The sequence below is a fragment of the Rhinatrema bivittatum genome, chromosome 6, assembly GCF_901001135.1.
Source record: "Rhinatrema bivittatum chromosome 6, aRhiBiv1.1, whole genome shotgun sequence".
Classification (NCBI taxonomy): Eukaryota; Metazoa; Chordata; class Amphibia; order Gymnophiona; family Rhinatrematidae; genus Rhinatrema; species Rhinatrema bivittatum.
The window spans coordinates 370,424,958-370,441,067 of record NC_042620.1 but is presented as its reverse complement, the minus strand read 5'-3'; the positions used below and the strand labels follow the sequence as shown (position 1 = coordinate 370,441,067).

The 16,110-nt window shown below is 45.8% G+C and overlaps 1 protein-coding gene across 3 annotated transcripts; it reads right to left on the bottom strand.

Moving 5' to 3' along the window:
- Positions 1 to 5,212: 5,212 nt before the first annotated feature.
- On the bottom strand, positions 5,213 to 15,436 carry LOC115094631. Of its 3 annotated transcripts, none has more exons than XR_003857601.1 (3): positions 15,051 to 15,436; positions 14,510 to 14,651; positions 5,213 to 6,083 (listed from the first exon to the last, which is right to left on the bottom strand). XR_003857601.1 is itself a non-coding variant. In XM_029607888.1 (3 exons), exon 3 carries the CDS (start codon positions 8,022 to 8,024, stop codon positions 6,957 to 6,959), a length of 1,068 nt encoding a protein of 355 aa, XP_029463748.1. In that variant the 5' UTR covers positions 8,025 to 8,036; positions 14,510 to 14,651; positions 15,051 to 15,436; the 3' UTR covers positions 6,271 to 6,956. The 3 variants fall into 3 exon arrangements, 1 of the variants encoding a protein (XP_029463748.1); XR_003857602.1 differs by having other exon boundaries at positions 5,213 to 5,868; XM_029607888.1 differs by lacking the exon at positions 5,213 to 6,083 and adding an exon at positions 6,271 to 8,036.
- Between the last annotated feature and the right edge of the window lie 674 nt (positions 15,437 to 16,110).

The window sequence follows — 16,110 nt, the reverse complement described above, 5'->3', positions numbered from 1 at the left end:
CGCATACAAGACCTGTCAATCTCAACAACTTCATTGACTTTATCAAACCTTGCTCCAGTGACAACCCTCGCAGAACTGCTTCCTGAAGCCTTAAAGACTTTCAATAAGAACGACGCCAACGCTACAAACTCATGAATCTCCATCAACTCAGAAATAGCCACGTTGAAATGCCCCACCTTAAGAAAAGAAATCAAAACATCTGCCAAACACAAGACCCCCTGGTACACCCTCAATTAAAAAACACAAAATGAACACTGAGACAAGCCGAGAAGAAATGGAGAAGAACGCTAACTCCAGAACTGAAAGACAAATACAAAACAATACTCCACAAATACGCAACCAACCATGACAAAGCAAAGCGAGATTTCTACATAAAAAAAAAATCCACGAATATCAATTTAACCCCAGGAACCTATTCTCCTATGTCACAGACCTGACTAACCCAAATCAGAACGCAACTTCCAATGACATCTCCACCATCACCTGCGAAAACCTAGCGCACTTCTTCAAAAACAAAGTCTCCAACATCATTGCAAGATTCCCCCCCCCCCCCCGTCAACATGGAACTACCAAACTCACCCCCCCCCCCCACACACACACACACACACAACACTACTTGGTCACAATTTGAACCCGTCGCATCCACTGAAATCGAAACCATCATTCAAAAGATGAACCCCGCCACCCACCCCCCTCGACCCCATCCCCATCAAACTCCTAAAACTTGTTCCCAATCTCATCACCAGACCCATAGCCGACATAATCAACCTATCCCTTGAGCAAGGTACATTCCCCGACAAACTAAAAAATGCTGTAGTCAAACCCATCCTTTAAAAAAACCCCACCTCGATAAATCTGACCCAGCAAACTACAGACCCATCTCCAACCTCCCCTTCATAGCCAAGATCCTCAAAAAAACAGTCAACAACCAACTCTCAGACTACCTGGAAAATCATAACATCTTACTACCAGCATAACATGGCTTCAGGAAACTATTCAGCACAGAAACACTTCTTCTCACCCTCACCGATACAATCCTTCGAGGACTCGACTGTGGCCAATCCTACCTCCTGATACTCCTGGACATCTCCTCCGCATTCGACACCATCAACCACAAAACACTCCTAAACAGGCTCAAAGAAATCGAATTATGTGACACCACCAAATGGTTCAAATCATACCTCACAGACAGAACATTCAAATTAAGAATAAATGCAACAGAATCCTCCCAAATACCACATCCACACGGCGTCCCGCAAGGCTCTTCCCTCTCATCCACCCTAGTCAACTTATATCTCCTCCTCCTCTGCAAGTTCCTGTCTAAATCAGACCTCCCATACTATGTATACGCAGATGACCTACAAATTTTACTCCCCCTAAACAAAACCCTTGAAAACACATTAAAAACCTGAAACAAACTCCTGACTAAAATAACTCATCTACTCTCACAACTGTCCCTCTCCCTCAACCAAAACAAGGACCGAAATCTAAACATAACAAACAACCACACCACCCTCTTCCCCGTCGAACCCACACGGGGACCCAGTTCATGCACGCTGTCAAAACCTAGGAATAACAATCGACAACGAACTAAACATGAAACAACACATCTCCACAGTGATCAAAGACGGATTCTTCAAACTACAAATCCTGAAAAAGCTCAAACCGCTCCTCCACACTGTTGTGCTCCGCGGCCGTGGCGCCCCATGACCGCGGCCCCCTACCTGATTTGCGGCACCGCGGGAGCCCCGGGGAGGGTTCCGACTCGGGCCATCACGCCCGCACGGCCTCCGGCGCTGCCCATGCAGGGGAAGCCGTCCTGCTTCCCCCCCCAGCGGCGTCTCCCCTCCACAGGGGAAATCCAAGATGGCCGCCGCCATGCTTGGGCATGAGGCCACTCCCCCTCCACAGAATTAAAGGGACCCTTCCCTTTAAATGGCCTCACCTGTTCTCTATCAGCCAGGGCAGAGCAAGTATAAAAGGCAGCTTCCTCTGCTCATCCAGTGACTTGGCAACGTCCTCCAGTGCTGTCCAGTCTGCTTGCTTCGGTGAGTCCTTGAACTTTGGATCCTGTTCCGTCTTGGTGTTCCTGGTTCCTGACTTCGGATTGGCTTACGGTGATTCTCTGGTTCCTGACTTCGGATTGGCTGACGGTGATTCTCTGGATCCTGACTTCGGATTGGCAAGTGGTGATTCTCTGGCGTACAACTTCGGACTGGTGAACAACGACCCTCTGGCACTCGACCTAGGACTTCCATCTCCAATAGCCCGCCTAAGTCCCAGCGGCCCGGGTCCCTACGGCCTCCTCCTGGGGGGACCGCGGGCTTCCAGGGCGAAGCTCCAGTTGGCCCTTGCACTGTTCCCTAACCCTCCCTATGTCCACCTAAGTCCCAGCGATCGGGTCCCTATGGGCTCCTCCCGGGGGGAACCGCTGACCACTAGTGGTGAAGACACAGCGCCTCATCTCGTCTCTTCATCACCTCCGTATTTGCCTCAGCCTCCAGTGCCAAGGGTCAGCTGGTCCTGTCTCCTGTTCTGCCTCGCCACCCGACGAGAGAGCCTATGGACCCTCCGAAAGGTATACCATCCTCTCGTCGGCCAAGTGTCCACAAGCCTGAGCATAACAGATTGCCAAGTCCATGGACCCGGCAGAGGCTTCCGCCCGCAGGCCATTCCAGGAATGGCCCAGCGGCCTGCTGGAGCAGCAGAAAACCCTGGACGCCCTGGTTCCTCAATGCAGAGCCTGAACCAGCGTTTTGACGCATGGCTCCTATGAAGCCTACGCTGCCTTCTCCACCGATGGCTTCTGCGGGTCGGCCGGTAGTTCGCATACCCGCCCCCGCCACGGTTCTCCGGGGAACCTCGGGCCTGCAGGGGTTTTATGAACCAGTGCAATATGCACTTCCGCCTGCAGGCCGCTCTCTTCCCAGATGACTCCACCAAGACGACCTTTATCCTGGCTCTTCTAGGAAGGAAGGCCCTAGAATGGGCTTCCCCCCTATGGGAATGGGACGATCCCGTTCTAAGGAACCTCGGGGAGTTTTGGGAGTTGTTCTGAGTAAACTTCGGGGATCCTGCTCAAGAAGTTTCAGCAGGGCCGAGACTACTACAGTTACGTCAAGGCTCGAGGACATTGGCGGAATACGCCATCGACTTTCGGGCCCTCTCCTCGGAGCTCGGCTGGGACTCAGACTGCCTCCGCACCATTTTCTATCAGGGGCTGAGCCCCCGAATTAAGGATGAGCTCGCGGGACGTGAGATACCGAGGTCCTTGAATGCCTTGATCGATTTGGCCGGTTACATAGATCGATGCCACCAGGAGCGCCGCCAAGAGGCCCAGACAACATCTAAAGCTGCAACTCCGTCCAGACGCCCTCGACATTCGCCCTCACCCAAGGATAGGTTAGAGAACCCCCAGTCGCCACCCCATAGAGTTGGGTCGTGGGAAAGTCTCTCCACAAGAGCGACAACGGCGAATGAGGAAGGGGCTCTGTTTCTATTGCGGTGCAGCGGGCCATCGGATTGCTGCCTGCCCGACGCGTGCAGAAAACTCTCAGGCCTAGGATCTGAAGAAGGTCTCTTCCTGGGCCGTACCACTCCTGCACCTCCACTAACCCTGCCAGTGGCATTAACCGCGGTGGATGGAGAGTTCCACACGCTGGCCTTGGTGGATTCCGGTGTAAGGGTCTGCCACAGGGTAGCAGAGGGCTATTCTCTGCTGAATGAGATTCAGTAGAGCTTGAAGGCAGCAATTCTTAGCCAGCCTGCTGTCCCTAAATGTTTGCTGCCCTAGGCATAGGCATATTGGGTGCTTGTTGACAAATCCAGGGCTGCACATCTCTATTCTGAGTGTACACTGGCTTATGGGCCCTCCGCTGCCATCTGCTATCACCGTGCTATCTCTCACTTTTGCAGAGATGAGGGGGATGGGAGTGAAAGGTTGCAGAGGAGTTGTTTGGCCATTCATTTTAAAGCAGCTGAACTGGCAACCCTAAATGGGAAGGATTCTCACACTTTTGATGCAAGCTAACTGAAATAAACCCTGAACTCACTAACCTTAGTGAATAACTTCCTTTTGTAAATTTTTCTGAGTCCTGAATTTATGTGACTTGAGAACTGAACGAAAACTCCTGTTCTCAGCTGTGGGTTTTTTTGTAATGAGGAAGCAATCCTTTCCCATTCTCCTCTGATAGCACACGTTGCTTTGTGCTGAGTCTTGCAGCAGTGAAAAGATTTCCTCCTCTAGCATTTCCTGTTGGCAGGTCAGAGCAGGTCAGAGCAAACAAGGGATCCCAGAATGTGTGTCTATATTAATTATGCTGCAGATTTTATTATCTTGACTTTTTTTTTTCTGATAAAGCACATGTTTCTTATAGCAGTGCTGACCTTGAAAGCATATGCTAGGATTTTAGCTTTTTGGTACTTCTTAAGTAGGTTTTGTTGCCTGTGTGGTAGCAAGGAACAATGGACAGCATAGAGTCCTGTTATGTAGCAGTGGATATTGCACTCTGTGACATTTTCATTAACACCAGAAGAAGCCATAATGTGGAATTTGAGTTGCATTACTGGTCCAGGAGAAATCAGGATCAAGGGAGGCTATGATACCTTGTATTGGGCAAAATAAACTAGATGCTGAGCTTTCAAGATCATAGAGACAGGCCTGGATTTCCCAATAGGCACACTAGGCCTGTGCCTAGGGTGGCAACATTCCATGGAGGCAGCAGGCCAGCTGAAGATTTGCTGCCTGTCAGCTGTGCTGACTCTCACTCAGCAGAGAATAGCCCCCTGCCCTAGCCTTCCCCTCCTAATGAAGAAAACAAGAGGGGAAGGGTGAGGCTAGAAGGGGCAGAGCAAAGAAAAACAGCTCTATTCCCTATTACAGCACTCTCTCCCACTCCACATCCCCTGCCATCCTGTTACCGTCAGAAAGGACAATCCTGTGCTGGGAAAAGGAGGAGAGGGTTCAGGCCAGAACACACAGCAGGGAGCAAGAAAAGCCCTGCTTCCTAATCCAGCCCCTCTCTTCTTGCCAATTCAGGGACATGAGTGTAACCGTCTTAAAAAGTCAGAAAGGAGGCCCAGACAACTGATCCGTAAAGATAGACTTTTATTGCCAGCAAGATGCAGCTAGACAAAGGCTCAGTACAACTGCATGCCACTCCCTGTGGGGAGTAAACTTTTATACATTCTTTCAAGTAGGTGTAGCTTATAATCAAGTCATTGTTTCGTCATTTAATTGACGTGATATGTTAGACATTTTATAGCATCTATCGTATTAATACAATACAAATTATTATTATAAAATGGTGGTGCGTTCCACTGAATGTCAGTACGTAACTACGTCACTACGTAATGCATGCCATTGCGTTTCAAATGTTAGTACATTCAATATGGCTGTGCGTTCCAATGCTGGCGCTGTTAATCAGAGGTTTTCAGTTGTCTCATTCATCAATCGTCCATAAAATTGAACTCCTTCATTCCCCCCTTTGATACTTCAACTTCTGTAGAAGGCGGAAGTATCACTTTCATCTGTGAGGTAGCTGAAAAGACAAACAATAATTAGTATTACATTCACTTGGTGTGGGCCCTAATATATCTGCTAGGTCGTTGGTTTTTTCACCGGGGTTGAGACGAGGGGTCCCTAGTGGAGCACCCCCCCCTTTGTAGCCGGACTTAACCCTAACAGACATGATGGCCCATGTATGTTAGTCACATTAATTGCATTAAAGGTTAGGGTCAGAGTATTCATCTTCTGAGTCTGATGAATCATAGGAGGGAAATGTTGAGATGGAAGTATACTGGGCCAGCATCATAATTTGGGCTGCTGCTCTTCGATCAGCAATCTTCTCCATCATGGTACGGAAGTTCCTGAGGAAAAGAGGGAAACATAAAGGAAATATAGCACAAGAGATTAGGAAAAATATCAAGGGAAAGAAAAGCTCCTTGAATCCTGGAATGGATGAGATCCAGCTGGGCATTGATACTGTCCAGTTAAAGGCCCCGGACCAAGTCTGCACAGGAACATGAGCCAGTCGCACCATACGATCAGTGATTTCTTCAATGACTTTGCTTTTATCATCGATCTGTAACAACAATTAGAAAGATTAAACTTCCCACCCACAACCACCTTCCTGAGCTAGAAGGTAGTCCAATGCTAGGCGATTCTGGTATACGGCAGTAATTAATTCGTGTTCTGTTTGGCAAGAATGTTGAGAGCCAGGGCTGAGTCATTAGTAAGAATTCAAGTACTGCTTGGAGTCTGATGATACGATTATCATGTAAACTGGTGTTCTGTATCCATATGAGCCATCTTCTGCCCAGGTAGCTGGTCCATAGTATTCTATAATGCGTTCTGGTGGCCATTCTTGATCAGACCAATCTCCGATTGAAACTTTAGAATTTCTTTGTCGTCTGTTCGGTTTCATGGGACTGTATACAGGGACACCCAGAGTTTCACCTGCCGTGACTGGCAACAGGAAAAAACTAGGGCGTATTGTTGCCAGGAAACATGTACCATACCATTTGGAAGGTAATTGTTCATAAGCCCGCCGTCCGCATACAAAGTAATATCCATCAGGGGCTATAAATTGAGTTGAGGGCTGTCCAGCTGCTTTCCAGGTGGCATTCAAACTGGGTTCAGTCCAAAATGTAGCAGGCATAGTCTGATTCTCCGTTTGCCACCATGTATGATTGCTTGTTGTAACGGTAAGGACTCCTGTGCATGGGGAATTTCCATTTGCCACAGTATATAGTTTAGAGAGTTGTCGGGATAAACATTGTCTTCCAATAACATTGGTCTGAAGAGCCCATTCATAAGGAGTGTTCTTTTGGTTATACGTTGTAGTAGTATTCATAGCACTTAGGTCAGACTGAAGATCTCTTAGCTTCCCAAGGCCATTGTTCTCCAATGTTTGTACCGCCACAGACAAAGCAATTTTTCACTTCCAAAGATAATGCTATGTTTCGGCTAAATTTACAAACATGTTTTTTGCTTGATAAGAAATAGCATGTTTCTTGAGTTCTTCGTCGAGTTGAGAAATTTCGTCAAGAAAGATTGATACCCCCACTACTGTGGTGTGATGGATGATGGGGCGTGGCTTATCCCGTCGTTGGGTGATAGTAATATATGTCATGGGGTCTCTTCCTGTTCCGTCGATTCCAAATCCCCAAGTATCCTGCCAAGGGGATCCTTCAGTCCTGATTGGCCATTCTAGAGAGACAATATTTCCAGTTTCTTTCTTTAGTCTGCCCACTCCTGGGCAACCTGTGTAGCCTCCTCCAGTATAGTCACACACCAGGCTCCATCCAGAAAATTTAATATCCCCAGCACATGGTAGCCAACTGGAGGGATTATAAGCTCGATTGTATGGACAGAGATATTTGTGGTTGAAGACATATGCTGCTTTCCAGGCTTGAGATCCACAGTGGACAGCGTTTGGGTGTTTACCAATTGCTTCACATGCGTCAAAGGTAAGTGTGACACTGGAATGGCCTCCCATCAAGACTTTTGTAGAGTTAATGTAATAGAGTACTCCTTTCCCATCTGGTATGATGTCAGTAGTATAACTTTTTGGTAGACCAGAAGTAAGCATTACATTGTAGTACTTAGGAGTAGTTGGTGAATGACAGATGACTTTCTTGTTCAGGATACATCGATGAAAAGACTGATGTCCTTGAGTGGTATTTAAAGAACAAGCAGGTTGTTCTGTACAGGATGGTGGTGGCTGAGATTGATGTATAATTGTAAAGACAAGTTGATATCCATCTTCAGTTGTAGTGTGGACTTGTTTGATACATTCGGTACAATTCTGGCTTAATGGGGAGTGGAGAGATCTTGTTACTGTGCACAGGAGTATCATGAGGATCGGTAAGATTCTCTGATGATGATGTTGATGATCAATAGCTGAAATGAGGATGTAGACAGCGCTGATGACCCATTTCCAGTCGCTGTTAGAGGGGCATATAATACTCAAAGTGGTAACCAGAAGAGCACAGATGGCCCACTTCCAGAGTGCTGAGATCATGTATTATTATGCCTGTAAGGAAGGAAAGAAATAAACACATTAGTGATTTTCAGTATTGCATTGTTATCGTTACTCTGCGTTAGGCTGTGATGTATTTCTGGTGAATCTCAGTTTGTTTTCTCCAGTTCTGGAGACTTGCCAAGTGTTGGTGGCTGGTTGATGCAAGTCCAATGAATCCAGGTTGGGCACCCGGAGACTTTTACAGCAGTGGGTGTAGTCAGTAGTATGGTGTATGGTCCTTTCCATCGAGGTTTGAGAAAATCAGATTCATCCCATTTTTTGATTCATACAGAGTCTTCAACATGGAATTGATGAGTTGGTGTAATCAGAATTAGTGGCTCTGTCTCACATGTGTACTTGCGGATTGCTTCTACTGTATCATACAATCCTTTTAGCTGTTTACTGAGTGCCATTTCTCCCTGGATCTGTAATGACTCAGGGAATGATGGGAGTGGTGGTGGTCTTGCATACATCATCTCGTAGGGTGTTAGTCCAGACTTTCGTGGAATGCATCGAATATGTAACAGTGCTAATGGTAAGATGTCTGGCCATTTGGTTTTGGTTTCTTGACATAGTTTGGCTAATTGACTTTTCAAAGTTCTGTTAGCTCGTTCAACTGCTCCACTACTTTGTGGTCTCCACGTGCAATGCAGGTGCCACTTAAGGCCCAGAATTTTGCTTAGTTGCTGAGTGACTTCACTAGTGAAAGCTGGTCCATTGTCTGAATTGATCTGTCTTGGTAATCCGTAGCGTGGCAGGATTGATTTAGAAGTAAGGTTACCACTTCCCTGGCTGTTTCTGTCCGTGTGGGTATAGCTTCAATCCATCCAGTGTAGGTACAGACTGCTACTAACATAGCTTTGTAGCCTTTTGAAGGAGTCATGTGAGTGAAATCAATTTGACAGACTTGAAATGGTACAGTTCCTCGAAGGACATGCCCAGGGGCAGGGCCAGGTCCGTTTCGAGGATTGTTCTTTGCACATGTAATACACTGGTTAATTGCATGCTTAGTCAATTGAGTGATTCGGTTAATGTAGTACGTTTTTTCCAGTAGTCTTGCCAATGAATCACGTCCAAGGTGTGTATTATTATGTGCTTCTTTAACTACTGTCCAAGCAATAGTTTCAGGTATCCATATTCTCCCATCCGTTTTGTTGATGAAAATTTTCATACTGTGCACATTCATTTTCCTCTGATGTATAAGTTGGCATTTCACTTGGAAACTGTAAGAGAGGGCATGTTGTTGTTTTGGCTTGAAACAGTTCTTGGGCTGCCGCTTTTGCAGCGCGGTCTGCTCTTTGATTTCCTCTAGCAATAGGATCTGATTTCTTTGTATGTGCTTTACAATGCATTACAGCCACTTTGCGAGGTAACCACACTGCATTTAGTAGTTCATGTACTTCTGGTGCATTAGTCAATTGTTTTCCTTCTGCAGTTAAAAATCCTCGCTCCTTATACAAAGCCCCATGTACTTGAATGGTAAGAAAAGCATATTTAGAGTCTGTATAGATGTTCACAACTTGTCCTTCTGCTAGTTGCAGGGCTCGAGTGAGGGCAATTAGTTCAGCTTTTTGCGCAGATGTTCCTGGAGGCAAAGGTTCAAACTCAATGATTTCATCTTCTGAGACTACAGCATATCCGGCAACTCGTACTCCATTTATAACTTGGCTACTTCCATCAGTGAATAAGGTCCAAGCGCCTTGCCAAGGTTGATCTCTCAGATCAGGTCGACTAGAATGTACTGTAGCCATTACTTCTTCACAGTTGTGGGTGATTGGGTCAGGTGCTGGCATCAGAGTAGCTGGGTTCAAGTTTTTACTGTCTTGTATTTGGATTTCAGGCGTTTCGCATAACAAAGCTTGATATTTGACAAGGCGTGAATTTGTCATCCATTTTGGTCCATGAGTTTCAAGTAGTCCTTGAATGGTATGTGGGGTTGTTACTTGCAGAGTTTGTCCAAACGTTAGCTTAGCAGCTTCGGGTATCAGTAAGCATGCAGCAGCAATGCTTCGAAGGCAACCAGGCCATCCTTTAGCAACATTGTCCATTCCTTTTGACAAATATGCAACAGGTCGTTCCCATGATCCAAGAGTCTGAGTCAATACCCCTATGGCCATGCCCTTCTTCTCATCTATGAACAAATGGAAGGGTTTCATTACATCAGGTAATCCTAGAGCAGGGGGTGAGATCAAGGCTTCTTTCAGTTGATGCAGATTTGCTAGTTCATGTCCCTCCCACTGGAAGGGATGAGATTCCGGTTCTTTTCCTCGTAGTTTATCATATAATGGTTGGGCTAAAATTGCATAGTTAGCAATCCAAAGTCTACAGTATCCTGAGGCTCCTAGAAATGCACGAAGTTCTTTCTTGCAGGTAGGTACAGGTTGATCTCTTATAGAACTTGTACGGGAGATTCCAAGGCAACGAGTGCCCTCACGTATTCGAAAGCCCAAATACTCTACTTCTAATTCACAGATTTGCGCTTTCTTTTTGCTTGCACGGTACCCTTTCGAGTACAAAGTCTCTAATAAATGGTGGGTTGCGACTGCACATTCATGATAAATTTCTCTGAACAACAAAAGATCATCCACATACTGTACAACTGGCCCATACATCTCTTGGTATATCTTTAAGTCCTTAGCCAGCTGCTCTCCGAACAAAGTAGGTGAATGCTTGAATCCTTGAGGTAAACGAGTCCATGTATATTGCTGCTTTATTCCAGTATGGGCATTTTCCCACATAAAGGCAAATATTTTCTGACATTCCTCCGCTACAGGGACGGAGAAGAAAGCGTCTTTGAGATCAATGACACTGTACCATTTGGATTTCAGAGAGACTTGAGCCAGGATTGAATACGGATTAGGTACGAGGGCTACCAGGTCCGCTACTTGGTTATTTACTTTTCTTAAATCTTGTACTGGTCGGTAATCATTGGTTCCTGGTTTCTTGACTGGTAATAAAGGAGTGTTCCAAGCAGATCGAATTCGCCGCAGGATACCCAAGTCGAATAATCTTTGCAGGTGTATTTGTATTCCTTGTCTGGCCATGTAGGGGATGGGGTATTGAGTTTGATTAATGACCTGTGCATTTTCTTTCATTTCAATCCATATAGGAGTAGCTTCAGTAGCTAGTCCTCCTGGGTTATTTTCAGACCATACCTGAGGTACGCTATCCATCAGTTGCCTTCGTTTTTCATTGAGAGGGGTTTGTGCTTCATACCGATGTTCAATGGGTTTTTCAATAACAGGAAGGTGTAGTCTCCATTCTTCTTGAAGAGGGCAAATTAAAGAAACTGGATTATCAGCAAAGGAAGCTTTGATTTCACCACTTGATTCAAATTGCAAATTTGCTCTCAGTTTGCAAAGAAGATCTCTACCAATTAATGGCACTGGACATCCTGGGACATAAAGGAATTGGTGGGATACTAATTGTCCTCCTACTCGAACCTGTCTATTCTGAAGGATAGGGGCTGCTAGTGGTTTTCCAGAAGCCCCTACAATGGAAATACTCTTTGATGTGGGCGTGGTTATTGCAGTAGTCATGACAGACCGCTGCGCTCCAGAGTCCAATAGTCCTTTAAATGTTTTCGTTCCAACCTTTATTTCCACTAAGGGGTCAAGGGGAAGATTTTCTCTGTCTAGTCAGGAGGTTCGTCCCACATCATCACTATCATCTTCAGACATCTCACCCACTGCTATTTGCCACTCAGTTTCTTGTGATTTTGATGGGTCAGATCCTTCCCCTTTCCATTGAGGGGTCTCTGGGCAATCAGACTTCCAATGTCCTTCTTGTTTACAATATGCACATTGATTTGCTCCTAGAGGCACTCTTCCTCCTCTGAATGGTCCCCCTCTGAACGATCTTCCTCTATACGGTGCCCTAAAAGGTGATCTACCTCTTCCTCTATATCCAGGATATCCTTGATAATACCTGGCTTGGTTTCCAAAATTGGTCTCCTCCATGGCTGCGGCTAACAAGCTAACACTTTCTCTCATCCTTCGGCCACTTTATTTTTTATCCTTCTTCTCCTCTTCCAATTCTCTATTTCCATAAACTTTATCTGCCAAGACTTTCAATTGGCTGATAGTCATCCCTTCAAATCCCTCCGTCTTCTGGAGTTTCCGGCGTATGTCAGGCCATGACTGTCCTACAAAACTCATGACTATAATGGAATGATTTTTTTGATCTTCTGGATCAAACGGACTGTATCTGCGATATGCATCCATCAAACGCTCGAGGAAATCTCCGGGAGTCTCATCTTTTTTCTGCACTACATCCTGTATCTTGGTCATGTTCATGACTTTTCTTTTTCCTTTTCTTAAAGCTTCTAGGAAGGCTCTTTGATAAGCTGCGATGCGCTCTCGTCCCACTGGTGTCTGATAGTCCCAGTGGGGGTCCGTGAGCGGGGCGAATTCCCTTACTGCTTCCTCAGGGTCGCCGTCTGACCCGGCTCCCTCTCTGGCTGCTTCTTCCATGTTCTGTTGTATTTGTCATCACTGTTCAGTAGTAAAGAGGAAAGAGGCTAAATGGCGAATGTCAGCCCAATTAGGATTATGAGCTGTAAAAATTCCAGATAAAAAATCAATTATCTGATCTGGCTTTTCGGCATATGAGGGGCCAAGTTGTTTCCAATTGAAAAGATCATTAGATGTAAAAGGTACATATGTGAATAACCTTATAGTTTGCGTAGTTTGGAAGGCATTCTCTTCCGTTGGCGACACCGGCACTACTGTTGCGGTTTCTCTAATTGGTAGATGTAAACTTGCGGCTTGCGTATTACTGCGAGTGCCGTCTGAAACGGAAGGTTCCGCATCTCTTTCAATTTTCGCCGCTTTTATTTCATGCGATGTGCTGGGTAAGGGATCGGCTTGTTCATAAGCTGGGGTAGGTGGCAAATTATGCAATGGCGGGTAGATTGGAACGTATGGCGGCGGCGCGGGATTTTCCGGTTCGGGCTCCGCTGCGGACGGCAGCGGTTTAACTTTTTTTTCTTGATTTGCATTATTCCCTTGTACTACAAATATGGCCGCCGCCGATGACGTATCTTCTTCCGTATTCAAGATGGCCGGCTTCTCCTTTCTCTTCCAGTTTGGGGACTTCCGGCTGTTCGTTTTTTGTATATGTGCCACCATTACGAGAGCGGCTCCCTCCACTAACTTTTTTGCCCATGACGGTGGATTCAAAATGACTGCAATCCAGGCATCAATATACGGTCTATCTTCGGGACATCCTGGATTACATTCTCTTATTACTATATCTTGGACTTTGGTGGCTGTTTGGAAATCAAAAGTTCCTGTAGGAGGCCAATTAACACATAGACCCGGCCATTTATATGCACATCGCTGAATCATTCCTTGTTTCGTGCATGCATGCTTATCGAACACTTCGCTAAAGTGCTCCGTCATGGCCTTTAGTGGAGTAGAACCTCCCCCTCCCATCTTAGAATAGAAGCACAGACAGAGGAGGGAAGGGATAGCGGATAGGTAAGGGGTCCGTATCCGCCAGACACAAAAGGATCACACTCGCCTCGACTAGAACGCGGTCGCCTGGCCTACAACTGCGAGGCCATTCACTCTCTTTTACACAACAAGAAACCTGTTCCCAAATTTTCCCAAATCGTGTGGTCTTCAGAGCGTGATTCCTACTAACCACCGCGCGGGGCTTGATCAAGGCCCCCTCGATCCTTCGTGATAACGGATCGGCTTGTAATTTAGCTTTATCTTATCTCTAATTCTTATTTCTTATCTTATTTCTTTCTTTTCCCAAAATACTTGCCTGAAAAGTTCTTCCAATCGTCAAGAAAGCCTTCTTCCCGAATCACCAGCCCAGAGGTCTCGGGAGATTTTCTGTGGAATGGTCCCCGCAGAAACCTGATCGCTGAACTCAGCGGTGGCCACTCACCAGGTAAGTCTAGGGGATCGCTCCGCCACCAAACTACCGGACCCACTGGGGGGCTAAAATAGCGTCCCCGGTACCTCCTGGCTGGCTCGCCAAATGTAACCGTCTTAAAAAGTCAGAAAGGAGGCCCAGACAACTGATCCGTAAAGATAGACTTTTATTGCCAGCAAGATGCAGCTAAGACAAAGGCTCAGTACAACTGCATGCTACTCCCTGTGGGGAGTAAACCTTTTTATACATTCTTTCAAGTAGGTGTAGCTTATAATCAAGTCATTGTTTTGTCATTTAATTGACGTGATATGTTAGACATTTTATAGCATCTATCCTATTAATACAATATAAATTATTATTATAAAATGGTGGTGCGTTCCACTGAATGTCAGTACGTAACTATGTCACTACGTAATGCATGCCATTGCGTTTCAAATGTTAGTACATTCAATATGGCTGTGCGTTCCAATGCTGGCGCTGTTAATCAGAGGTTTTCAGTTGTCTCATTCATCGATCGTCCATAAAATTGAACTCCTTCATGAGGGGAGGAGGTGAGCCTGGTGCAGATAAAGCAGAGCACACAACACTGCGCCTTATACCTTCTGTTCTGTTGTCCCTTGTTTGGTGGAAGGGAGCAGGGAGTTCAGGTGACAGCACCAACAGTGCCTAGGGATGGCAAAATCTTAAATCTGGCATTGCACAGAGGTCCTGTCTTCAGTTCTCAGAAGAGACTAATCCCATCTGAAAAAGGAACATGCATGATGTCAGCCTCATGTTTTATTGGTTCAATAAAAAGTATCGCAGCCGACAAAGCTTTAAAACAGTGAACGCTGCATGGCGTGCCATTTATACAGGGGTTACGTGCATACAACCAGCATATATGCACATAAGAAGCACATACAAATGTATATGCTATTTTATAAATCTTGAGAGTATGCCCAGACACCTTCCCTGCTAATTTGTAACTATAACTCAGAATGGGAATACGCTTATTATAAGGATTTGTTATTTGCTCTCCTACTTGAGTACACAGAGCTAGGTACAGGATTATTGAGTAGTTTATGTCAATATTCTCAGTGCAAAATGGTCAATTTTCTCAGTGGAAAATGGTAAACAGAGGAGTGCCTCAGGGATCTGTACCTGGACCGGTGCTTTTCAATATATTTGACCCAGCATAGCAATTTCGTATGCTATTATGTTCTTAATAAGACAAAATAGTTGAACCTAAATAAATAATATAATATATTAAAAAAAGAAAAAAGGCATGATACATAAATATATATACCTGGTATAAAACGTGGTATAAGATAAAGAGGCAAGTCATACATACACACTATACCAGAAACCAATGCTACAACACTGGGAAGGATGTTGGAGGTGAGGGCAGGTCTGTACCGGACGGCAGAACATTGATATGTTAGTGGCTAGTCTGGCCTCTGTTGGGAGAGAGTTCGAGCCTGGCAGGAGGTTTAGATTTAGGCACAGGCCTACTTGGCCTGTACCTAGGATGTCAAAGTTAGGGGTGAGCTGGCAAATTTCCTGCCTGCTTGTTGCTCTGCAATTCTAGAGATGTGAATCGGTACCGGAATCGTTTCCGGTATCATGTTCTTAGAACCGCGGGAAATCTTCGTTTCCCGTGTCTCTGACCACTTTCTTTTTCGGCTGTCCCGAGCCGAAAAAAACCCAACCCACCCCAACCTTTTAAATCTCATTATTTAGAATCCCCCACACTCCCGACCCCCCAAAAACATTCCTAAAGTACCTGGTGGTCCAGTGGGGGTCCCAGGAGCAATCTCCCACTCTCGGGCCATCGGCTGCCAGTAAACAAAATGGTGCCAATGGCCCTTTGCCCTTACCATGTGACAGGGGCTATCGGTGCCATTGGCCGGCCCCTGTAACATGGTAGGAGCAATGGACGGTTGGCGCCATCTTAAAAAATGTCGCGGGCCAGTCTGCACTGTTTAGCATGCAATTGGCTGTGCTTTTTCGTCGTGTCTATTACCCCTTACACAGTAAGGGGTTTAGTGTGTACACCCTCTGACTTAATATCCTAGCGATATTAAGTCGGAGGAACCCAAAATAAAAAAAAATAAAAAAATCTGCCCACTGGTCAGCAGTTAGAAAAACGGATGCACAATTTTACCGGCATCCGTTTTCCTAACCCATGGCTGTCAGCTGGTTCGGAAACTGACGACGGTAA

Bases quoted from the DNA above. Each gene is read 5' to 3' on its own strand.
- LOC115094631 (XM_029607888.1), bottom strand. From the start codon at position 8,024: ATGATCTCAGCACTCTGGAAGTGGGCCATCTGTGCTCTTCTGGTTACC.